General features: G+C 33.9%; 1 protein-coding gene across 1 annotated transcript; it reads left to right on the forward strand.

Annotated features, from left to right (window-relative positions):
• Positions 1–8: 8 nt before the first annotated feature.
• On the forward strand, positions 9–27614 carry LOC139494916 (uncharacterized). Its single transcript, XM_071283050.1, has 5 exons — positions 9–278; positions 6824–6986; positions 22528–22661; positions 25253–25403; positions 27300–27614. The coding sequence occupies exons 1-5, from the start codon at positions 239–241 to the stop codon at positions 27586–27588; spliced, it is 777 nt and encodes a 258-aa protein (XP_071139151.1). The 5' UTR covers positions 9–238; the 3' UTR covers positions 27589–27614.
• The last annotated feature ends 60 nt before the right edge of the window (positions 27615–27674 follow it).

Consider the following 27674-nt stretch of genomic DNA (forward strand, 5'->3'; position numbering starts at 1 on the left):
TCATAATTGATAGTAATTAAGGATGATATGTGCGAGACACTAAAAGCTGTGAATGTTATTTATCCTGGATCGTCTCCAATCATTTCGATCAGTATCCTGAAGCAACACCTAGTCATATTTCTGTAAACACGTGGAGTTCATCCTATCATCATATATATCTAATTACATATTTATAAATTTCAACTTCTGATTAAATGCGATACTTTTGAGACTGGTTGTCATTGACACTGATAGAGTTATGAATATAAAGGAAATATTTTTCATTTCTCTTTTTTGTGGTAAGTACAACCTACATTTAGTAAATATGTAGTAAAATGCATCTAATTGTTTACTATCTATCAGATTTAAATAAAACTAGAACACACCCGCGTACTCGCGGGTATTTATAGCTTAGTTGAAAGTATGTAAACTGTTGTAGGATGAATTTTTGTAAAAGATTTTATGTCTGGAGAATTTCAGAAAAGGTGTCATAGGCACTTGGAGACAGGACAATTATTTAAAGCCCCCCTCCTGTTTTTTAAAAGTCCGTTATTTTTTATTTTTTTTGCTTTCTTATGAATTCCATGATATTCCCGTGTCTGTATACTATGAACATACATATAATATAAATAAAGTGTGTTTTCTATTAACTATCAATTCCAGGTTTCTTCTCCACGGTGATCACTGCTATATTATATAGAGAGTTTCTCTATATTATATAATTATAATCATAGAATACATGCAGAATAACTCGAAAATAATTGTCCTGTTCCCGAGTAATTATGAAAATTATGCTTAAAGAGAGGAGTAAAGGGGGTATCTGCACGGAAGAACTCGAAATAAAATTGTAATTTAACGATGAATGAACAATTAAAAATTTCTTGTAAGTTTTCTTTTAATCGATTTCACGAAACACGGTGAATAACGAACCCTTTTCACGGCTGCACTCGAAATATCAAGTTTCAAAACACGTTGTACGAAAATAACCCTTTACCCCCTCTTTTGAAGTTTTGCGTTTAAAATCGGAAGTCTTGGGTATGTCTGAAAGTCGGTCTCATGACGGAAACAATATTCGGATGCCTTTTTCTTCGTTTTTCTCGCAAAATAACCCAAACTGAATAAACATAAGAATGGATGACAAATGCGACAATACATGGTACCTATAGGACACAAAGGCAAACGTGATGATTAATTTATTGGGGAAGGAAGAGAATGAGGTCTTCTCGTTTAAAAGTATAGACTATAATTTATTTTTCTCTTGAAATTCTGATGAGTTTTGAGGCAAAAAAAAAGTTCATTTCAAGACAACATTTGTATTTCATTGTCGTACAATGGATGAAGATTTTACATCAAAATGTCAGTGTTTCGAGTTTACATATGAAATCAAAACTTTAAGAATGTATCAGTTTTTATTGGGCTGTAACGGCTCACCACTTTTATATTTATTTTTGTTAATTTTAATTTATTTCATTGTAAAAAATTTGATACATACTTTTTATATAACCCTTACCAGTCCAGGGACACGGTATGAACACTAATTCCAATTTTGCTAGGGAAAATACAAATAGGAGAATATTTTACATGCTGATCTTTTGAGACACTTTGAATCTGAATAAATATTTTTTTTCCTAAACATTTTCTATGAATAACCAATGCCATTTAAATTGAAAATAAATTCAAAAAAAGGCATGAAAATATACAACTATTTAATTGTTTTCTAAAATAAAATTTCGAATATGGTATAATTGCCGGTTTTATATGCCTGTTAATGGACGTATTATGGTATACTGTTGTCTGTCCGTCGTCGACATGTCGGACAATAACTCTAAAATGCTTTAACCAATTTGCAAAAATCTTTGGTGAATTGATTACTACTATTGACGTGAGCCCACTTTAGATTTTTATAAATTTCAGATATTACATTTTCAAGTTTTATGGTTTAATTTCTTTAAAAGAAAAGGCGGTTTCAGTTTTCAGACAATAATTCGTCATACTTAAAAACATGGTAAAAGACAAACCATTGCAAAGACATTCAATGGTATCTGCTTTAATTGTGGCTTTTATGGTCATCATTGTAAAGACTGTCACACACTTTAGGATAAATCTGATGTATTTCAATTTGTAGACAAAGTATCAAATCATAGTAAATCATTACTACTTCATAACAATTTCGATATACTTCTTAATTTATGTCCAAATTGTAATACATCAAAATGTATATGTACTCAAAAATGTATGTCTGTAGCTGAGAATTTTAAAAAACAAAGTTCTACAGAAAATTGTCAAAAATCAGAAAATGGTAAATATGCTAATAGCCTCAGCTCAAAACCTAATTGTAATAGAAACAAACATTATCCAAAAAACTGTCTTAATCTAAAATGTAAAGGTTTCAATGCTGTATGCCTTAATGTTAGACATATTTTATCTAAATTTGACGAGTTAAAAAATATAACTACTATAAACAACAAATATTTAGATGTATTTGGATTAGTTGAAACATTCTTAAAACCTGACATTAACAATGAACAATGTAAATTGCCGGGATACAACATTTTCAGAAAAGATCGCCAGTGTAAGGATGGTGGTGGCCTATTGGTTTATGTCAAAGATTCTATTGCAGTTAAAAATCGATCTGATTTATCCATTAATACATTAGAAACTTTATGGTTAGAGGTAGAATTTCCAAAATCTAAACCTTTCTTCATTTGTACTATTTATAGACCACCAAATTCCCCTCAGTCCTGGATAGATCTTTTTGAGGAAGAATTTAATGCAGCTCTTTCAGAAAACAAAGAGATAATTTTAATGGGGGACTTTAATATTGACTTGATTAAAATTGAGAATAAAAAATGGATCAATTTCATAAACAATTTTAATCTTCAACAACAAATTTCTACTGCAACACGTATTTGTGACAAATCTTAAACTCTAATTGATCATATTTACACTACTAATCCTGAAAATATTGTCCATTGTCATGTACCTTCATATGCTTTAAGTGACCACTATCCTGTATGCTTAAATAGAAAAATCAATATAAAGATAAAAAAAGAAAATCATATCGAAATAAAGTATAGGTGTTTTTAAAAAATTTAATGAAGATGCCTTTTGTACAGACTTACATCAAACCCCTTTTCATATTGTTGAAATGGAAGATGATATTGATATTGCTGTCGACAAATGGTATGAACTTTTTAATCAAGTTATAAACAAGCATGCACCAATGAAAACTAAAAGAGTAAAAACATTTAAACAAGCCGAATGGTTTAATGAAGAAATTAAAAACTCTATTCAATATAGGAATATGTATCATTCAAAAAAAGATTGGATAAACTTTAAAAAGTGGCGTAATAAAACAACGTCGTTAATATTTAATGCAAAAAAGGAATATTACCAAAACGCCATAACTAGTTCCAAAAATAGTAAAGAACTTTGGAATCATATTAAAGAGTTAAATCCAAAAGAGGATAATATTTTTCCACCTAAAATGCAGTATGAAAATCAAACGGTTTATAACAACCAAGATATTGTAAATACTCTTAATGTTCATTTTTCATACGTAGCTGAAAAACTTATTGGAAATAATACTTCAGATATGGATTTTTCTATGCTACAAAATTTTACTAGTGAAAAATTAAAGAAAACTGAAAATTTTCATTTAAAACTCATTTCCATTGGAGAGGTGTGTTCTCAACTAAAACATCTTAATATTAATAAATCCGCAGGTTTAGATGGAATAGGTCCCAAATTTTTAAAGTTAAGTGCAGAAATAATATCCCCATCATTAACTTTTTTAATAAACAAAAGTATAACTTCAAATCGTTTTCCGCAAAAATTAAAACTTGCAAGAGTAACTGCTATACATAAAGGAGGACCAAGAGATATTCCCTCAAATTATCGTCCAATTTCTATTTTGAATACCATATCTAAAATTTTCGAAAGACATGTATGTACACAGTTATATGAATTCCTTAACAATAAAAAATTGTTACATATCGCCCAGTCAGGTTTCAGACAAGGTCATTCCTGCCAAACAGCGCTAACTAAACTAATTGACGAATGGTTAAAATATTTAGATAATGGAGAAATAGTTGGTACAGTGTTTTTAGTTTTAGATTTCAGTAAGGCTTTTGACCTTATTAACCATGCCATACTTCTAGAAAAGTTAAAATTTTATCATATCGGAAAACATATAATAGATTGGATAAAATCATATGTGTCTGACAGACAACAAGAAGTCCAATACGCTAACATTAAATCTGATAAATCGTTTGTTCTATTTTAGGTCCGCTGTTATTTTTAATATATATAAATGATTTACCACTTCATGTTAAACAATCCAATATGGATTTATATGCTGATGATTCAACATTGCATTTTCATGATAAAAACATTGAAAAAAATAAACAGCATATTGCAAAATGATTTAAATGCTATACAATCTTGGTGTAACAATAACAGTATGAAAATCAATGCACAAAAAACTAAGTGTATGAAATTGGGTTCAAAACAAAAACTTAAACAACTATCACAATTATGTATTACCGTCAACGAAACATGTATTGAGAATGTCCATTCTTTCAAATTACTTGGAATAGACATTGATGAAAATTTAAGCTGGGAAGATCATGTTGATCGTATATGTAAAATTATCTCATCTAAAGTATCACTTTTATATAAAATTAAAGTATATTTGCCAATACACACAAGGCAACTATTTTATAATGCATATATTCTACCATATATAGACTATTGTAGTTCAGTTTGGGGAAATTTATTACAAAAAGATTCAGATAGAATCATAAAACTTCAAAAAAGAGTAGCAAGAATTATACTGGAATGCGATATTTCTATTCCATCTAATTTCATGTTTTCTTCTTTAAAATGGCTATCTTTTACCAAAAGAATAAAATACCAACAATCAATTCTAATGTATAAAATTGTAAATGGGCTAACACCTGATTACTTAGCAATACTAAATATTGATGATGTGCAACGCCACAACTTACGATCTGTCTCTAATAATGATCTTTTTGTTCCAAGACCAAATACAAATTTTTATAAAAAATCTTTTCATTATTCTGCAACCAAAGTATGGAATAATTTACCACTCGAAATAAAGAAATGTCCTAATGTGGAATTATTCAAGAAACATAGTTATAATCATTTTCTTGAAAATTATTTGCAAGTCAACTAATTTGTTTTCCTCTAACAAAACTATATCAAATATTGTCATTTATTACCCTTTGTATATTTCAATGATTGAATTGTGTATATACTAGTAATATATATTGTAAATTAATGTATGAATGTATGAATGTTAACTGTATGCATGTATTTTGTTTGAGGGCCTCAATGAAAATTAGACTATTTCTAATTGAGTTACCCTCTTTAAATAAAGAATTTATTATTATTATTATTATTATTATACTTGATTTTTTTTTATATCTTTTAAACTGTTACATTGAACTCGTGTACTTGAAAAAGCATGCGAAATAGAGAGGGACATTTAAAGAAAAGTGAAAGACATATAATTATATTTTAATTCATATATAGATGCATTGTTTGACTGTTGGTTGCATAACGTCCAGAAATTTTGCCACATACGGACCCCTCGAAGAGTTGTTGCAAGGGTACTTAGCGTGGAAAGATCGTGACACTCTCTTTACACGAGTCATCGGATTTAACGTCCCCATTCTGACCGGACGTGGCTGCAAACTTGTACATCCTGTACAACCAAACGGACACACCACTTCGGCAAGCGTTTTGCTGCTAGTCGGAAAAAAACCAAGTGACCATATTTCTATTGCGCAGCCACCCTTGGGGGCTATATAGATAGAAGAAAATATACACATACTTTTTAAGTTCATGGAACTCATGGAATTATTTCATTGTATACAACAAGTGTTTTAGGTATCCTCATTATGTCATTATGTATGGTCGTGAATAACAATTTAAAAAGGCACAAAATGTAATTATAGTATAACTAATCGCCGTATTTGAATATCAAAAATAAGACAACGCGTGACCGAACGACGCATGGATTAAACGAGTGCGCAGCAGCGGCGTTCGGTCACAAGTTGTCTTATTTTTGATATTCAAATACGGCGATTAGTTATTCTTTTTATTACATTGGCAAATGGCTTTTTTTATGAAATTAATGTAGAAAATGTAAGGAACTATATCTTTTTCCTACGCATTGACAATTTGTTTTGATCCGACGTTATCGACGTCTTGACAACGTCTATTGTTGTATGACATCAGAGAGTGAAATAACCACGTTTATTTCACATGTGAAATTATCGGTTTTTATTTAACTGGGAAATCAATGTAATTCATTGCAACCAATGTAATAAACTATGATAATTTCAAATAAAAAGTATAGTCATAAGTCTTAGATACGTTGTAAAAGAGGGGCGAACGATACCAGAGGGAGAGTCAAACTCATAGATAGAAAATAAACTGACAACGTCATGGCTAAAAATAAAAAGACAAATAATAGTACAGAAGACACAACATATAAAACTAGAGACTAAGCAACACGAACCCTATCAAAAACTTGGGGTGATCTCAGGTGATCTGGAAGGGTAAGCAGATCCTGCTCCACATGTGGCACCCGTTGTGTTGCTAATGTTATTACAAATCTGGTAAATAGTCTAATGCTGGAAAGGGTATTGTAGGTACGAGATAAGGAACATATCCGATATCATCTGTGAAATTCCATAACGGTCAACCAACTCGTGATGGCGTTCGTAAAAATTACGAAGGGATGATTTCAGCTTCGTAAATTATGTCTTAGGCCGTTGTCATTCTTGTGCCAGTACAATTACTTATCTTTTAACAGTGACACAAGTGGAACAGACCCATTCGAAGAATCAGTACAATCCCCTTTGTAACGATGAGAAAGCTAGTATCGTAGACTGTTATTATTATGAAGGAGTCAATATAGCCAACCCAGCATCATACATCATGGGTAGTTCTCACTTCTTTCCTGTGTGTGAACTAAGGTAAGTAAAATTCCATTATCATGTATCATGGTCAGTTCTCACTTCTTTCCTGTGTGTGAACTAAGGTAAGTAAAATTCCAGTATCATGCATCATGGGCAGTTCTCACTTCTTTCCTGTGTGTGAACTAAGGTAAGTAAAATTCCAGTATCATGCATCATGAGCAGTTCTCACTTCTTTCCTGTGTGTGAACTAAGGTGAGTAAAATTCACGTATCATGCATCATGGGCAGTTCTCACTTCTTTCCTGTGTGTGAACTAAGGTAAGTAAAATTCCAGTATCATACATCATGGGCAGTTCTCACTTCTTTCCTGTGTGTGAACTTAGGTAAGTAAGATTCCAGTATCATACATCATGGGCAGTTCTCACTTCTTTCCTGTGTGTGAACTAAGGTAAGTAAAATTCCAGTATCATGCATCATGGGCAGTTCTCACTTCTTTCCTGTGTGTGAACTAAGGTAAGTAAAATTCCAGTATCATGCATCATGGGCAGTTCTCACTTCTTTCCTGTGTGTGAACTAAGGTAAGTAAAATTCCAGTATCATGCATCATGGGCAGTTCTCACTTCTTTCCTGTGTGTGAACTAAGGTTAGTAAAATTCAATTATCATGTATCATGGGCAGTTCTCACTTCTTTCCTGTGTGTGAACTTAGGTAAGTAAGATCCCAGTATCATACATCATGGGCAGTTCTAACTTCTTTCCTGTGTGTGATCTTAGGTAAGTAAGATTCCAGTATCATACATCATGGCCAGTTCTAAGTTCTTTCCTGTGTGTGAACTTAGGTAAGTAAGATTTTACTCATATATTAAGGGCAGTTTTCACTTCTTTCCTGTGTGTGAACTTAGGTAAGTAAGATTCCAGTATCATACATCATGGGCAACTTCTTTCCTGTGTGTGATCCCAGGTATTAGTAAGATTCTACTCCTATATTTAGGGCAGTTTTCAGTTCTTTCCTGTGTGTGAACTTAGGTAAGTAAGATTCCAGTATCATACATCATGGCCAGTTCTAACTTCTTTCCTGTGTGTGAACTTAGGTAAGTAAGATTCTACTCATATATTAAGGGCAGTTTTCACTTCTTTCCTGTGTGTGAACTTAGGTAAGTTAGATTTCAGCATCATATATTATGGGCAGTTCTCGCTTCCTTCCTGTGTGTGAAGTAAGGTTAGTGAGATTCCAGTATCATATATCATGGATAGTTCTCACTTCTTTCCTGTGTGTGATCTTAGGTAAGTAAGATTCCAGTATCATACATCATGGGCAGTTTTCACTTCTTTCCTGTGTGTGAACTTAGGTAAGTAAGATTCCAGTATCATACATCATGGGCAGTTCTAACTTCTTTCCTGTGTGTGAACTTAGGCAAGTAAGATTCCAGTATCATACATCATGGCCAGTTCTCACTTCTTTCCTGTGTGTGAAATTAGGTAAGTAAGATTCCAGTATCATACATCATGGGCAGTTCTAACTTCTTTCCTGTGTGTGAACTTAGATCAGTAAGATTCTACTCATATATTAAGGGCAGTTTTCACTTCTTTCCTGTGTGTGAACTTAGGTAAGTTAGATTCCAGTATCATACATCATGGGCAGTTCTCACTTCTTTCCTGTGTGTGAACTTAGGTAAGTAAGATTCCAGTATCATACATCATGGGCAGTTCTAACTTCTTTCCTGTGTGTGAACTTAGGTAAGTAAGATTCCAGTATCATACATCATGGCCAGTTCTCACTTCTTTCCTGTGTGTGAACTTAGGTAAGTAAGATTCCAGTATCATACATCATGGCCAGTTCTAACTTCTTTCATGTATGTGAACTTAGATCAGTAAGATTCTACTCATATATTAAGGGCAGTTTTCACTTCTTTCCTGTGTGTGAACTTAGGTAAGTAAGATTCCAGTATCATACATCATGGCCAGTTCTAAGTTATTTCCTGTGTGCGAACTTAGGTAAGTAAGATTCTACTCATATATTAAGGGCAGTTTTCACTTCTTTCCTGTGTGTGAACTTAGGTAAGTAAGATTCCAGTATCATACATCAAGGGCAGTTCTCACTTCTTTTCTGTGTGTGAACTTAGGTAAGTAAGATTCCAGTATCATACATCATTGCCAGTTCTAACTTCTTTCCTGTGTGTGAACTTAGATCAGTAAGATTCTACTCATATATTAAGGGCAGTTTTCACTTCTTTCCTGTGTGTGAACTTAGGTAAGTAAGATTCCAGTATCATACATCATGGCCAGTTCTAAGTTCTTTCCTGTGTGTGAACTTAGGTAAGTAAGATTTTACTCATATATTAAGGGCAGTTTTCACTTCTTTCCTGTGTGTGAACTTAGGTAAGTAAGATTCCAGTATCATACATCATGGGCAACTTCTTTCCTGTGTGTGATCCCAGGTATTAGTAAGATTCTACTCATATATTAAGTGCAGTTTTCACTTCTTTCCTGTGTGGGAACTTAGGTAAGTAAGATTCCAGTATCATACATCATGGCCAGTTCTAACTTCTTTCCTGTGTGTGAACTTGGGTAAGTAAGATTCTACTCATATATTAAGGGCAGTTTTCACTTCTTTCCTGTGTGTGAACTTAGGTTAGTAAGATTCCAGTATCATACATCATGGGCAGTTCTAACTTCTTTCCTGTGTGTGATCTTAGGTAAGTAAGATTCTACTCATATATTAAGGGCAGTTTTCACTTCTTTCCTGTGTGGGAACTTAGGTAAGTAAGATCAGGCCTCTACATTAACATTTTTTCTAACTTGTCCCTTCGGACAAGTGGCAAGAAAATCAGCTTGTCCGAACTCTTAACTCACTTGTCCGAATTCATAATTGAAAATCTAACATGATTTATGGCACACACACAATAATAACACTTGGGCTTTGATTGTACCTAATAAAAGGAGCATTTTGTAATGTTATATGAATACCACATCAAAATACATTTCATTATTTCAGAATGAAAGTTTTTTTGCAAGACTGTGTTCTCTGACTCAATGTCACTATCATTTGTCAATCATTAAATCATCATTTCTTCCCAAACCACTACGTTCCCCTATGGACCTATTCATTCTTTTGTAGTGGTATGGGTTAAACCAAGGATGTAAAAACACCTGGCCACCTTGAACATGTATATGAGTTAACCTTTTTAATTTATTTTGATTTGTATATACATTGATATATTTTCATGTACATACACATTTCACTAAAAAATCTGCCTTTTTAGATTGATTTTTTTTTAATCTTAAATTTTTATATCATAGATCTAATAGATAGTTTTATAGATCAAATAAAACCTCTTTTAATGTATTGTTATGCATAAAAGCAAAATCAAATGAAACATACTTTAATTTAATATTTTAAAGTTTAGGTAAAACTCCATATAGAGGTGCTCCTAATTCAAGGAAGCTTATCTTCTTCTTCTTTCCTCTATAACTTCCTCCAATAGTTGGAGTACACCAACCTTACTAAATTAAGGTTGGTTAAACCCTTATAATAATTAATTATTCAGTGAAAACATAACTATTTAAAAATAACCTTATAAAAAATATATACAGTTAAATCCCTGAAAAAATAATAATAATAATAACTTCTATGTACATTAAAAATGTGTCACAATTAAAAGGTTATTAATAGAGTTTTAAGAAAGTTTTGAATATTATTTACAGGACATACATTATAGTAAAAAATCTTTACATTCACTAAAACAGTGTTACTAAAAGGTAAAAAGAAAATATAAAAATAAATAGTTTTCAGATTTCTGCCTGCTACAGCTACTACATCTGTCTATGTGTACTACTAGGCGATATATAAATCAATAAAATCATGCATATAAGCTTATATGTCCTAAGCGATCTAATTATGCATAGCCATTATAACATGTATAACTATCTGTTATATATATATGTGTGTGTAGCTACTGGGTATTAAAGCTAAACATGCATATTTATTTCCTTTATAGGTATAGCGCGGCACAACCACACTGACCAGTTATTCTACTATTTCATGGATTTTCTCAGCATTTAATTTTACATACAGGATTGATAGGTTTAGCGCGGAACACCCACACTGACCTAGTTGTTCTGTACAAAAGGCTTGGCGATGACTTTACATTAAAGATAAGCAATGTTTCATACTACGGAGTTTAAGACAGCAAATGAAGGCATAGCGCGGGACAGCCATATTAACCTAATGAAGATTTAAAATTCGGTGTATAAGATTGATGTAATTAAGGTTTAGCGCGGAACAACCACACTGACCTAGTTGTACTGTCGAAAAATCATTAATGATTATTCCTTAGATTGTCCAGAGAATAAGCCATATTTCATTTCGTGAAATTGAAGATAGCTGATTAAGGTATAGCGCGGTACAACCACACTGACCTTATGGGAACTAGATATTAAGAAAGGATACTCTCTTTAGATGAAGTCTATAACATAGGTTCCTGCTTAGTTCTTCTATTGAATTAAGAAAAAGGTCATCCAGAGGGAGAATATTGTTTAGAGTCAGTTGCTGACAATCCAAGATTAGTTGGGCAATACAAGTTCTCTCGTGAAAGTTAGAATTCCAGTTGCCTAGCCCAATTTTATTGATGGTAATTCTTTTGATAACGCCAAGAGATTCTCTGCGTATACCTTCCAGAACGGGACAGCGAGTGAGAAAATGGATGATATCTTCTTCTTCCAGTTGACAGATTGGGCAAGTTGCATCAAGATTCATATTTGAGAAACGAGCTTTCTGCGATTGAAATATATATGTCCCTGTGCATAACCTTGCTTTTATTGTTGCTTTCCTGAGTTCGCCAATGTTTGGTGGTAGACTGTTCCAGATAGAATGAGGTTTTCCTATGTCTAAATTAGGGATGCAGAGAAATTTTAGTGTTGTTTTGCTATTGGCGTCCCTTTGAAGATTCACTTTCCAGTAGCTGTTTATCGCTTCTTTTGCCTTGCATTTCCATGATAACTTTGATGGTAATTGATCTTTCAGATCAGTCCATGGAGGAAGATTATACATGTATAAAATATCTGCTACTCTGTTAAGGAAGGTTAATTCATGTGTTTGCAGAACATACTGCCTCTCTAGAGCCTTTTTTAGATTCTCGTTGTTAGATGAAAAGATGGAGTGGAAGAGGCTAAGAACTCTTTTGTGAATTTCTGCCTCTATGGGGAGAGCACCCACGAGTAAGTATACTGCTGAAATTGCTGTACGTGAAGGAAGAGCTTGTATTTGTCTCAAAAAATTCACATGGAAATCTCTTAGCAACTTAATGTCCCCATTATTGAGTGGCAGAACTTCCAGGCTGTAAAGTAGTCTTGGTAGAACGTATACTCTATATATCATATAGGAAGTTTTAGGGTTTAGTCCATTAGTACCATGTACTCCAACGTTCATAAGAGAGTAAGCTGTTCTTCTGGCTAAGCTTATTCTGTCCTGGATGTTTGTTTTATTTTGGTCCTTAATTGCTCTGATGATACCCAAATGTGTACCTTGTTTAGCTGATGGCATGTTTTTATCATCGAGTTTGAATTGAACTTCACTCTTCGTTGTTTTTGAGTTACTATACTTATTAATTGTAACGCTTTTGGTTGGATGGATCTTGTATCTATGTTTGTCTGAGTATCTTTTAGATGTATCTAGCATAGATTGCATTTCTTCTTCAGTTGATGACAGTAGTATAATGTCATCTGCACAGGTTGGACATCCCGTAAAGTTTGTGCCGATGTACTGGCCCATACCATTCTCTTCAAGTTCTGTAAGTAGGTCGTTAATGTACAGTTTGTACAAATGGGTGGATAGAATTCCTCCTTGGCGGACTCCTTGCCGTACAGGGAAGCTGTTACTAAATCCGTTTTTCCATTTAACTTTAGAGGTAAGGTTGTTGTACATATCAAAAATGATTTCCCAAATATCTGGATCAATATTTTGGTCAAATAACTTGTCGAGAAGAATATCATGATGAACAACATCAAATGCCTTTTGTGAATCCAGAAGTCCGAAAATTAATTTAGATTTTTGTTTTTTTTGATATAAGTTCCGATTCAGAGACTAGCAGTGCTGCCATTGCTGGTGAGAGGCCACTTGTGAAGCCAAATTGTAACTCTGATTGTTTATCTAATTTCAGAAGCACTCTCTGAAGGATAACATGTTCAAAAATTTTTCCTATAATTGATGATACGGTGATGCCTCTGTAGTTATCAAGAATTTTGTCATCTTTATTTTTCTTACATACTGCATTAAGAATACCGGTTTTGAATTGGATTGGTACCTTTTTCTCAGCCAATATTTGGTTAAATAGAGAAACGAGATACGGAACAACAACATCTTCAGCAGATTTGAAGTGTTCAGCAGATAGCCCATATTCATCGCATGCCTTTCCATTGTTCAGATTTGATATTGCCTCAGAAATTTCGGTGGGGTTGAATTTGTCTGAACTAGAATCAGATAAGCTACAGATTTCTTTTATAATTTCACAGCGGAATTGGCAGTTATTTAGAAATTTTTCATCAAAATCAGGATCGTCCTTAGGTGTTGCTAAATTTTGAAAATATTTTGCCATTGCCTCTCTTTGTTCTTCAGGATCAGTGAGTTCATGATCATCATATAGTATGGTTGTAGCAAGTTCTTTAGTGCTGTTTGTATTTCTGCGTATTAATCTGAAGAAATTTTTAGAGTTGGGTTCACTTTCCAGTTTTTTATAAAATTCTTTACATTCAGTTGCTCTTTCTTGCCGTAGTCTTTTTCTTACGTTTCTTTTTGCTTCCTTCAGTTCCAAAAAACAAGTGTCCTCACCTCTCTTTCTCCCATGAAGGTCCCATATCCTGTGTTTCTGTTTGCTAATCGTAAGCAACTTTTTTGCATGTTGTGAAACTTTTAGTCTTGGGCCGCGGATTTTCAAAGTTTTTGTCGGAATTGTTTTCCTTGCAGCTTGTTTAATTGCATCTATTAGATTATTTGTTTGGTCTTCTGTTGTTACTTTTCGATTTTTATTTTGATCTAATGATTTTTTTACTGCTTCACTGTAAATAGCTGGTACACACTTTTCCCATTCTGTTTTATGCAGTACTTCGTTGCTGAAATTTGATGATTTTTTTTGTTTTTGTTTGTCGGCTTGAAGTGTTAAAAGAGCCTTGACTGGTACATGGGCTGATAAATTTATTGCATCTTGTGAGAAAGTTTGAATAGAGTGGATAAGGTTGCTATTTGATGACAGGATGTAGTCTATTTTAGATGTAGATTTTCCATTATGATGAAAGAAAGAGTGAAGGTGATCATCATCATCTAGTTGATGTAGATTATAGTCTTTGACAAACTCTTTTAATATTCTATCATGTTGATTATGCCTTGAATTGAGTAAGGTTCCGTTTAGGTCCCCACAGATTATGAAATCCATATAGCAATACTTTTGTATAAGAAATTTGATAATATCTAAATGTTCCCTATATTTTATTACTGAGTTTGTATTTAAAGTTGGTAGGTATGAGTTGATAATACAAACTTGTCGATCCTTGGTTTGAACAGAGATAGCAATGACTCTTTCGTTGCCTTCTGGCAATTTTCTTATTAAATCGTTCCACTTTTTTGGCCATAAGATAGCTATACCCGCTTGTCCCCTTGGTGCTTGGAAATTTACAATAGGATCGAATGTATCATGACATCTTATGTAATTATTAAAATTTGGAAATAATTCATCCAGTTTTCCTTTCTCATAGTCCCAAAGCCAATGTTCTTGAGCACACAGGATTGTATCCTGTGCTTTTAGTAGGTTCAAAATATAGTTTTTATTAGTTTTGACCCCTTCAACATTGAAAGTGGTAACTTTTAATCTCTCGTGGTTTGGTTGTAAGGAAGAAACGTGTATTCGTTGTCTGGTGGTTGTTTCCTTAGGCCGGGAAGTTCTAAAAAATTATGTGGTGTGCTATCGACACTACATGAAGTTCCAGTATCTTTTGTTGTCTGTTTTATTTCTATTTCACAGGATGGTGATTGGTGAATATTGGTTGAAGTAGTCACATGATTGTCAGTGGATGCAGTTATATTTCTCTTTCCCATTTGCAACTTTGGACTTTTCGCCACATCTGTATTGGTTGCCAGTTCCGTGTCCATACTTTTTGCTAGTATTATTGAGTTGGTGTTGTACTCGGCTCTTTCTGTTTGGTCAGATTTGTATTCAGTTTTCGCTTTGTTCAATTCTTTTTGAACAGGTTTTTCTTGATAGTGCGAATCATCTGATAGATTTTTCGGTATTTGATTGATTTGCCTGTTATAGTTTGGATGAGGAGTTTTCGTTGATGAAGCTGCATAGCGACTATGATCATTTCTTTGAGGATTTGAATTGTTAACTATGTTAGCCTGAGGGGGATGATGCATGGCATTGTAGTAAGGAGGAAACAACTGTCTTGTATGTTGAATATTTGGTGGCGGACGTGTAAATTGGTAAGCTGGAGGTTGAGGAAACAGATGAATATTTGGATGTTGTTGGAACGAGTATGGACCTGGATTGTTAAAGTTGGTATGTGGGGTCCATGTTGGTTGCGGATTGAGATATTGATTTTGTTGTTGAAACAAGTGTGGACCTGGATTGTTCACGTTGGTATGTTGGTTCCATGTTGGTTGGGGGTTGGCAAATTGGTGTTGTTGGTTTAGTTGTCTAATTTGATGGTTCATTGTGGCCATACTCTGTTGTAGCTGTAGGGCCATTTGCGTAGTTAGCGCAGAGCAGATAGATAAATTTTGGGATGATTGGACTTCAATTGCTCTGATTCGAGATTCCATGGCTTGTATTTCCATTTGGTGCATCCTTTCATATATGTTAAAGGGATCTATTCTATTGAAATTCTGGTTACTTTGTTGATTTTGGTTGTTGGGATCCATACTGTTCCGGATATGCCCTTCTCCATGATAACTGCTATTTTGTGTTTTGTTGGTCAAAGAATCTTTCTTTTGAAGGAGTTTAATTGTTTTCTCTTGGTCCTTTAGCTTTTGTTCCAATTCTGTTACATAACCATGTAGCTCCATATCCCGGTTATTTGTGCCGGTTTTTGGTCTTGAAGTGGTTTTTGGTTTTGTTGAAGTTGACAAGTTAGGAGTTTTTGCTATCTTATTTATAGTTACACTATTGTTGCTGTTCAGAGTAGTATTGGTTTCCTTCATAGATGTTTCATTATACTGGATATTGGTGGTTTCTTCGAAAGGACTTTGGTCAATTGGAATATTGATTGTTTCTTTTGCAACAGAGTGGTCAACAGGGGTGTTGAGGTACATGCAATTCTCAGGTGCATTTTGGTCATTATTACTCTTGCTATACTCTTTGGTTGACGTTTGGTCATTAAGATTTTCAGCTTGTTTTGAGTGGTTCAACAAGTATGGATTTCTTTTTCTGATAGTGGATGGATTTGGTATGATAACTTCAGTGGTTGATGTTTTAATTAATGAGCCTGAAGGTTGGTTTTCATGGGTGTTTGCTAGTGGAGGTAAAATGCTAGGATTTAGATGCGTTGTACGGTCATCATTATATAGTTCGTTCTCATTACAACCATTGCATATGTAAGGTACATTTGGGTCAATCTTGTTTACCTTGCTTTTTGTTAAACCAACACAGCTATAGTGGAACCAGTGATCACAGCTTTCACATTCTATGGTGTCTTTATCTGCTTTGCCATTGCATACTGGACATAAATATTCGTGTTCCTGATATAGATCAGATTTCGATGTAATTGGGTGACACGGGGAATCAATAAATGAAGCTCCCTTTGTGTATGCTTGGTCATCGTCAACTTGAGTTTGATTTCTGACAATATTACTGTGAGTTATCGCCTGAGTAATTTTGTTGTTCATATCACCTATGGTGACTTCATTTTGTGATAGATGGTTTTCTATTTGCGGGAGGATAGTTTCCATAAATAAGTCTGCCTTGGGTCCATTAACTAGTGCAGATGATTGTGAATGGTATAAATTTATGGTATATTTCTGGTATGCCTTAGCATGATCATGCTTTTGGGCAGATACTTTAAGCCTTATCTCTATTTCATGGCCTTTTTTATCTTTTACTCTCTCTTTTAAGACTGAAAAGTGTTCTAAAAAGTCATCCCCTTCTAGTATTTCAAAAAACTTTTGTTTAAAGATAAGATATGATGATGTGTTGAGCTGAATACAAAGATTTTTCTTTTGTTTCATTTCATATCTGATCATAGAATCTGAGCAACCTGATAATTTCTTGCTGATAGCTTTATTAACATTGAGTTGGTAGTCTTTCTGAAAGGTAGGTATTTTATTATCGACATGATTTGGTGTTGGATCTGATCTCCTTAGATTTGTATTTGATCTTTGACTGCGACGCAGTGATAGAGACTGACTATTGCCCACCTCATTAATGGTGCTACTGTCTGCCATGTTATGCTACAAACAATGTAGTGCTATTTTTTTATATAGGGTTTAGCGCGGAACAACCACACTTACCCCGGGGAACTTGTACGTGTTTGCTCTTTAGATTTCAGCCCAAGATTTTGTATTTTTCTTTTTATGATAAGTTTTAGCACAGATCAACCAGCTTTACCACAGGTGGGGTTTGACAAGTAAATTTTGTTAGCTATTCAGGTAATTAATAGAAGAGATGCTTTTTCCACCAATATTTTGCTACTTCACTATTTAAATGATGCGGTATAGCAAGGTACAACCACACTAACCCACGACAAAAAACCAGAAAAGAAACTGAGAGATGCTTTGCAGCCCTAGGTTTTGTTAAAACACAACTTTCATAGAGTATAGCGCGGCACAACCACACTTACCAGGAGAAGTTTGTTTGTTTTGGTCTTACGTAATGAAGAATTAACTACTGGAATATGCTTTGACAGCTACGGTTTCCTTACCCTCTGCTTAAGTGACTAGGTATAGCGCGGCACAACCACACTTACCAGAGATCAGGTTAATAAAATGGAAATAAACTTTATTGACCAATATGTGCAGGTATGCTACTAAGGTTATGATTACTGGGTATAGCGCGGTACAACCACACTTACCAGACGATACAAAATGTAAACTTGTTAGCTCAGCATTTATTGTATAAACAAACTATTTTAATACATAAGTATATATATACAGACTCATACAGTTTTTGTTATAACATGGATTTTTCTTGTAGGATCTTTGATGGCTGGTTATCTGATTTGAAGATAGGTATAGCGCGGTACAACCACACTGACCTAGTAGATAACTGTTGTATTTGTTTGTAGATTTACAAGTAGATATTTTAGATTCTAGGTATAGCGCGGAACAACCACACTTACCGAAAGTCTATGATTTTAGTTTAGATCCAGCAGTCTCTGATAATTCTCAGAGTGAATTTCTTTAACCAGACTTTTGCCAAAAGAGGAGTTGGGTGGATGCCGTCCTTATATAAATTTGTGTTTAAGTATTTCCTGGTTTTGTGTAACCCTTTATCTTTATCCGTATGTGTACTGTATCTAGAAGTCCTGTATAAGTCGTATGAGAAGTCTGGAGAAAAGTTGTTGAGAGAAGTATTTAGAATTTTGATACTTGAATTTAGAGATGAGACTTGTATGTCAAGAATTTTGTCCTGTTGAAGAAATTCAATTGGGTTCATATGCCCATGAGAGTAATTCCACTTCCTTATAGAATATATTGGTATTTCGAGAAATGTTACTCTACACTGAGGATATGCGGATATAATTTGGGCTATTAATTGAAAATTTGTTGTAATTTGCTCTACGATCTCAGAGGTGTCTTCAGAGGTTAAGCTTATGAGGAATGTAGAACGGTCCAAAGTAGTTATGTCACAAGTACCTATCCAAATATATAGCCAAATTTTATTGTATTTGAGAACTAAAGATTTAATGTTCTTTTCCAGCCACTTTACTGAATCACGAGATTTTGAGCCTTTAAAACAGTTCCATACAATGTTTTCTTGGAGTGGATGGAAAATGTTATCTCTCAGGAATGTGCCTTTGCTATCCGAATAAATAATTGGTGTATAGGTTTTTACACCTTCAGGTTCAATAATAGGTTTGTTACTAAACTTTTCTAGTTTTATCTCGGACATATAAATGCAGGAAAATAAAGCACAAAGAAAACAATATAATAATGAAGCTGCTGCAGGTTATATGACTATATATAGAGCTATCTAGCAAATGTTATTGATGATTATAATAAGCCAGTAGACATGAAGCTATTCCCTTTGTTTACAAGTTTGGGTTTGTTTTTTTTTTGAACGAGATTCTCAATGGCGGGAAAAAGTGTCAGTGTCACAGGTGAAAATCCTTTCTTTTGTGTAAAATGTAAATGTAAAAAAGTTTTCTATAGGTCACTCATGGATAAATACAATGTTCAAAACCATATCAATCTGTAAATCTGTGAACAGGTGCAGTAAATAATAAACAATTGGTGATTTTTTTCTCTCTTTCGATCTACACACATCCGTCAACATCGACCATTCGGAACTCGTCAATGCTTATACTAAGAAGATACATTAACATTGATTTCTTTCCCCTTACTTATATCCCCCTGGTCAATGGCTGCCAGCATGTTCAAATACTCCAAATCAGAGACATATTATACAAGTTTTATATGTCTCTGTTTCAATCAATGAATAATTATTTCATTTAGTATGATCAATAAAACAATCATTCATATTTTTGGGAATGTATAAGTCTTGAATTTGATCTATTTTTATCTGACCTTGATTTTTCACTTGTCCCATCGGACAAGTAGTATGGTGAATCTACTTGCCCGACACCTGTGTCGACTTGTCCCGGACAATCGAACAAACGTTAATGTCGAGCCTTGATTAGATTCCAGTATCATACATCATTGCCAGTTCTAACTTCTTTCCTGTGTGTGAACTTAGGTAAGTAAGATTCTACTCATATATTAAGGGCAGTTTTCACTTCTTTCCTGTGTGTGAACTTAGGTAAGTAAGATTCCAGTATCAGACATCATGACCAGTTCTAACTTCTTTCCTGTGTGTGAACTTAGGTAAGTTAGATTTCAGCATCATATATTATGGGCAGTTCTCGCTTCCTTCCTGTGTGTGAAGTAAGGTTAGTGAGATTCCAGTATCATATATCGTGGGTAGTTTTCACTTCTCTCCTGTGTGTGCAGTTAGGTAAGTAAAATTCTAGACTCATATATTAAGGGCAGTTCTCACTTCTTTCCTGTGTGTGTGTAGGATTTAATAATGTCCTCCATGAATATTCAATAAATGTATTAATTTTTTAATATAATTATATACATGTCAGATGCTGTTCCATTTTATTTTCCTTTGAGGACACAATTAAATAACATTCACTAAGAAAATTTGTTCTGCAGATTGACCATATTTCATAACTGTTGCTGTAAAATGCTGTCCACTTAGGAGACAATATTTCATGGCAATGGACATTATTTATTTTCTATTGCCTTCTTATCTGACATAATAAATATTATAAAGTTCTGCATATTTGATTTTACACTTCCTTCTTATTGTTATTCTTTCATTGTCATTACCAACTGCTTGGAATTTCTTAGAACTTAAATTTCTCTACATTCACTTCCATCCACTATTTATTTGTTTACATTTGTATATTGGTCAATTTCTCATCAATCCTTCATATTTTAATTAAAATTCAAGTACAATAAAACTTTGTAATGACCTTTGTATTACTTCCCTTGGAGGACACAATTTAATAGCAACTACCATGAAAATTTGTCCTGTGAGTGGACACTATTTCATATTGTTAGCAGTAAAAATCTGTCCCTTTGAGGGACACCATTCTATGGCAATGGACATTATTAAATACCAAATTTCAATGAAAAAGTGTCGATGTGGACACTTTTTCATAGGACACTATTACATGTGTATGTCTTACATGTGAACTTAGGTAAGTGACTAAAGTCAGATTTCAGTATCATACAGCATGGACAGTTCTCTCTTCTTTCCTGTGTGTGAACTTAGGTAAGTAAGATTCCATCCTACATCATGGGCAGTTCTCACTTCTTTCCTGTGTGTGCAGTTAGGTAAGTAAGATTCTAGACTCATATATAATGGGCAGTTCTCACTTCTTTCCTGTGTGTGAAGGTAGGTAAGAGAGATTCCAGTATCACATATCATGGGTAGTTTTCATTTGTTTACTGTTTATGAACTTAGGTAAGTAAGATTCTAGACACATATATTAAGGGCAGTTCTCACTTTTTTCCTGTGTGTGAACTTAGGGACGACATCAAAAGATCAATGTAAGATAAAAAACTAAATTCAAACAGTTTGGGGGGGGGGAGGGGGGGGGGGGGGGTTGAACTGCTGCAAGATGTGGTTATCCGACATTGATTTTTACATATATCTATATGGTCAATCAATTTTTCCAAAATTAAGTTAAGAGGGGGAGGGGGGGGGGGGGGGGAGTCAGTGAAAAACTGTGAATTAAGTTTTTTATCCTTCATTGAACTTTTGATGTCCTCCCTTAGGTTAGTTAGATTTCAGCATCATACAGCATGGGCAGTCTCACTTCTTCCCTGTGTGTGAACTTAGGTAAGTAAGATTCCAGTATCATATATCATTGGTAGTTTTCACTTCTTTCATGTGTGTGAAGTTCGGTAAGTGAGATTCCAGAATCATATATCATGGGTAGTTCTCACTTCTTTCCTGTGTGTGAAGTTAGGTAAGTGAGATTCTAGTATCATATATAATGGGTAGTTTTCACTTCTTGCATGTTCGTGAACTTAGGTAAGTAAGATTCTAGAGTCATACATTAAGGGTAGTTTTCACTTCTCTCCTGTGTGTGCAGTTAGGTAAGTAAGATTCTAGACTCGTATATTAAGGGCAGTTCTCACTTCTTTCCTGTGTGTGTAGGATTTGATAATGTCCTCCATGACAAAATGTCCACCGGACACAATTGACAATATATACTTATTTTTAAAATGAATAATCCTCTATATCCGCCTCTTCATGTAATATTACACTTCTATTATAAGTATATAAATTTTTATAAGTCCTCAGGGACCGTGAGGAAAATCAATTTCGCGTTTATCTGCATGTATACTATGATTATACTACTATACTACTATACTATATAGAAACTCTCTATATATTATAGCAGTGATCGCTATAGCAGTGGAGAAGATACTTGGAATTGATAGGTAATAGTATTATTTATAATATATATACGTATGTTCATAGTATACAGAAACGAAAAAATAATGGAATTCAACAGAAAATAAAGAAAAATAACAGAAATTTTCATAAGGGTGGGGCACTGACTGTTTAAAAGGGGTCTCGCTCTTGTCATGCATCATTGATACCCTATATAATCAACATGTTTTCCCACTAAAGGGGGGTCCAAGCCCACTGAATAATCCTCTATATCCGCCTCTGCATGTAATATTATACTTCTATTATATTCTTGTTTGTTGACAATTGTATGACACCAACTATAGACATATTGTATTCTATGTTTATGCATCAATCTTTCAGAGTACAGCGTGCATTCGAAATAATAAAATTAATGAATAAACTAAAATAGAACAAACAAATTGAGAGAGAAATAAATAATAAAGATTTGTGTTGACTTATTTTTCAGCAACATGACCAGACTTCTAGATTGCTACAATAAAGTTATTGACGAATGTCCGGACTATAGAGACAGTGGACCCGACATAATAACCAAAGATACTTTCAAAGCCTTCCTCATAGGAACGTGTAAAAATAAACATGGTAAGTACAAATTACTTATAAGTTTTACCACCCAATTTTTGTGTTGTGTTGTTTTATTTTATTTTTTTGGGGGGGGGGGGGGGGAGGTGTCGTGTTGCTATGGGTTTGGTTTTCTATGTTGTGTCTTATGTACCTTTATTTGCCTGTTGGTTTTATTTCTCTTTTATAGCCATGGCGTTGCTAGTTTATTTCATATCTGTGATCTGTGAGTTAAACTGTCTCTCTGGTATCTCGTGTTGCTTTGCTAAGTCTTTAGTTTTCTATGTTGTGTCTAATGTACTATTATTTGTCTTTCTGCTTGTTTTTGTACTTCGTTTTTTAGCCATGTCGTTGGCACTTTATTTGAGATCTATATGAGTTTGACTGTCTTTCTGGTATCTTTCGCCCCTCATTTCCAAGCATCTTTAATCGTATATGTGCAACAACAAAATCCCTCTTTTACAAAACACCGTGTGAATGACGGGTGATTCATACAAACAGGAGACGCATACACAAGTTTTTTTTTATAATTTGCAATTAAAAATATATAAGTACCCTCATGACATATAGTTTGATACAAATAATTTAAAAGATCTTTTTAGTTTTGAACATTTTGACGATGAGCCAAATGACGCGTTGCCGGGGGGGGGGGGGGGGGGGGGGGGTAATTAAAATACTGGGTGTCCGTCCGTCCATCCTTCCGGTCTTGTTATCCATTCTTGCCATATTTTTATAAGACTTATAAATTTTTATCAGCAATGTGTCCAACGAGTCCGAAAATCAGTGCCGATCAACTATTAGAGTCTTTTGGAAACATTAATAATATAGAAATTGGCCTTGTAAATGCTCTTACATGTACAAGTTTTGCCAGATTTTTATTAAACTCATATCAAATGTTTATTACGAACGTAAGTGCCGATCAAATATTTTTGATAAATTATGCCCCTTGGAAATATATTTGAAATTGCTCTCCAAGAACTAAACATATTTTTTTTTATGTAATTGCCCTTATAAAGATAAACGATGTGCACCGCCGGGGAATTTAAACTCTGTTCGTCAAATCAATCAAAGAAAGAAACTTTCATGAAATACACAAACATTCAGGAGTTCAGTATTTTTGTGTTTTTACTTTTCAATAGAACTAGAAATAATTTAACATATCGATAATGTGTTTAATCATATCACGATCTTACATGGGCGTTATTAATCCGGTTATATGTATCAGCAGATAATCCTTAAATGTGTAATCTCTCTCATCTTACATCGTGTTTAACTTGCCAAGTGTATTTATATAACGAGAATATTGAAGTCTTGAACCCAAATGTTATCTTTGGATTTTAGTGTTGTTAGGTTGTTGTCTCTATTGACGTTTTCCGGTAATCTCGTTTTAGCTATGTCGGTGGTCTTGATTTCGAGACAGGCAAACAAAATATTTGCCAAATTATTGATATCTTCTGAGCTTAGTTCCAGTAATTTAGTATTTTGATTTGTAATAAGTGTGCTTATGGTACTTGCACAGAATCAAAATAACGTATATATGTGAATATCTAAAAATATATAAAAAAATAACATACTGAATTGGATGTCATTGTTTTTGTTGAATTGGTAATTGGTTTAAAATCACATCGAGATGAAATAAGTAAGATGTAAGTTACATGTTAATGAGACAGCAACCCATTACCTGATTTATAGTTGATTGCTGCACGTTAAGTGGCATGCATGACATGCAGATTCAGCACGGGAAAAATTTAATCAATCAAGATATATAACAAATTTGTGAGGGTACGGATGCGGGGTTCTCTTATTTCTATATTCTTAAATTTGTAGGCCATTTGTGCCCATTCTTTATAAAGGGTGCCTGTTATTTCCGATTCTTTATATTTTAGAAACCCATTATTCTCTAATCTTTTTTTTTAGTCTAACCTATTTTTCTCTATTCTTTATATGTTTCCCACATCATCTTCACTTTTTTTTGCCCAATATCCTCTATTCTGTAAACCAAAATCCAAACCCTCATAGGCAGAATCTGTCATTTAGGTTAACTTTGACTTTGGGCGGGACATTTTGAAACCGACTAGAAATTAAGGCTTGATAGGACAGAAAACAAGCCTTACATCAGGGTTCAAACAGAAACCTACATATAAGAGAATATTTGTAAGAGTTCCTTGACGTTCAAAGAAGCGAGATCTTCAATGTACACGCGGCATCGTATTAAACGTTCACAATCCGACTGGACGTGACTGTATATTTATACATGTACACCCAGCACAACGAAACAGAGCCCTCACTTTTGTAACTTACTAAGGGTTTTACTGCCGGACGGATGAAGTCTATGAAAGACCATATGTCTATACCTAAGTGTTCATGAACCAACTAACACCAAACAAGAATTATACAAATATAAGAAGAAATCTATAGTTCATAGTATTGATTGTTACCTCTACATTGTACTTCAAATTTTATTTGATTTTTCAACAGCAGTTTAAGTTTATTTGAAAAACTATATTTCGTTAAGATAAGTGACATTTCTGTTAAGGGTGAAATAATAAAAAATGGTAAAAAGTAGACACAAATAGTACATAAAGGATTAAAAAAGATATATATTTCTACAGTTTATGAGAAAGGTATGGAATGCATTGGGAACAGGGAATACTTGATTAATCAGTACAATAACAAGTTCTGTGTTGCTCCTTCTGTGTACCTAGATAATGTATGGGATGCTTATATACAAATGGGAGACTGGACGTGGGAGAAATACTGCAGGTAAGAAATTAAACATGTTGACTGGACGTGAGAGAAATACTGCAGGTAAGAAATTAAACATGTTGACTAAACGTTGGGGAAATAATGTAGGCATACATGCAATACCACGTGTTGACGGGACGTCGGAGAAATACTGTAGGTTTTATATTAGAAATTCTAATATGACGTCCTTATTACGCTTTGTAAACAAAGTCGTGTTCTAATGAGCACAAAGTATGTTTGACACATGCGCACGAACTTACTGTTTATATTAACGTTATTTCAATCGTTATCCTTTAAAATATATACATTTAAGCAGCTAACATAAACTTTTATTGTATATTTTCATAAAACAACATATATTTTCCCTGCACGTAGTTTTAAACTTTGAAATTTAATGTACAGAGTCCTCGGGGAGGAAACGGGAATAGCCAAAGATTTTTACGGTATTTTCGTACGCTTCAACCTATAAAAATACAGTATTTGTCCTATTAGAATCGAAATAATTCATTCAAGTCATGCTCTATGCTCATTTTAACATGGGTAGGCATTATATTTGACCACATTTTACACCTCGCTAACGCTCAGTGTAAAATATCGACAAATATAATACCTACCCATGTTAAAATGAGCATAGAGCAACATGGGTAGGCATTATATTTGACCACTTTACACCTCGCTAACGCTCAGTGTAAAATATCGACAAATATAATGCCTACCCATGTTAAAATGAGCATAGAGCATGACATGAAGGAATTATTTCTTAAATTAAACATGTTGACTTTATGTTGGGGGAATACTACAGCTATATTAGAAATTAAACACGTTGGCTTAACGTTGGGAAAATACTATAGGTATGTTTGTAATGCCACGTGTTGACTGGACGTCGGAGAAATACTGTAGGTATATTAGAAATTAAACATGTTGACTATATGTTGGGAAAATACTGCAGCTATATTAGAAATTAAACACGCTGGCTAAACGTTGGGAAAATTTTGTAATACCACGTGTTGACTGGACGTTGGGAAAATACTATAGGTATGTTTATAATACCACGTGTTGACTGGACGTTGGGAAAATACTATAGGTATGTTTGTAATACCACGTGTTGACTGGACGTTGGAGAAATACTGTAGGTATTAGTAGAAATTAAACATGTTGGCTATTCGTTGGGGATATAATGTAGGTGTGTTGGTAATATCACGTGTAAACTGGACATAGAAGAAATACTGCAGATACTTTATGTAATTACACGTGCTGACGGAACGTTGTAGAACTTTACCGGTATATGTATTTAAAAAAAAAATCATGTTGAATGGACCGTGTAAGAAATACTGCAGGTGCGTAATACATCATTTTGACTGGACGATGGCAAAATACTGCAGATGTTAACTTGTAAGTGTTTCATAAATTTCGTTTAGTCGTTCATCATCAATTTCTTCGTTTGTTGAGATCTTTCAGATTACTCCTTATGTTTTTTTTAATCTTTACACCAGTTCTAACCGTAAATTCAAATATCCACGGTCCCCACGCTGTAGCTTTCAACCAACCATATTCCTAGAAATGTATAAGAGGAATTAATACAAATTATATTTACCCCTATACATTTCTAGTAATATGATGGAGACCGTGTTTATTACAGGCGGGGCTAACTTCAATACACCACTTACCTGCCTCCTTATTACCTTATGTGGAATATAAAGGGACGTAACTCCACTTCTAACCGCGTATGGAATAAGCCCCGCCTCCCAACTAACCTAATATTGAAAATAAACGGTTTCCACGAGGACGCTTTTAACCAATCATATTACTAGAAATGTATAGGAGGTAAGATAACTAATTATACCTAAATAACTTCATGTGCAAATTGTATATCCACTACATGTCACTGTTTCAATTGTTATTTGTATTCTACAGACTGATGGACGAAGGAATAGAATGTTCTATAACAAACGCAGAGCAGTTCGGATGTCCTCAGAGTCTATACGATTTCCTTCGATACTCTTCTTATATCCGATTACCTACAGAATGTCAGAAACCAAATACTACGAATTATAAATGGCTTCAACTGTATACAGAACTACCAACCACACTGAACTCAACAGCTGAATTAACAGCTGATACCGGAACAAACTCTTCAACTGCGATTAATGTTTCATTTTTCTTAGTAGTTGTCGGTGCACTTTTAAATGCGAGATTGTATTAACTGAAAATAAACAGTGTCATGATTTATATATTAATGTAAATAAAATTAAAAATACTTAATTTATTTTCCTCATTCCAACAATATAT

Source organism: Mytilus edulis, chromosome 11 (assembly GCF_963676685.1).
Source record: "Mytilus edulis chromosome 11, xbMytEdul2.2, whole genome shotgun sequence".
NCBI lineage: Eukaryota > Metazoa > Mollusca > Bivalvia > Mytilida > Mytilidae > Mytilus > Mytilus edulis.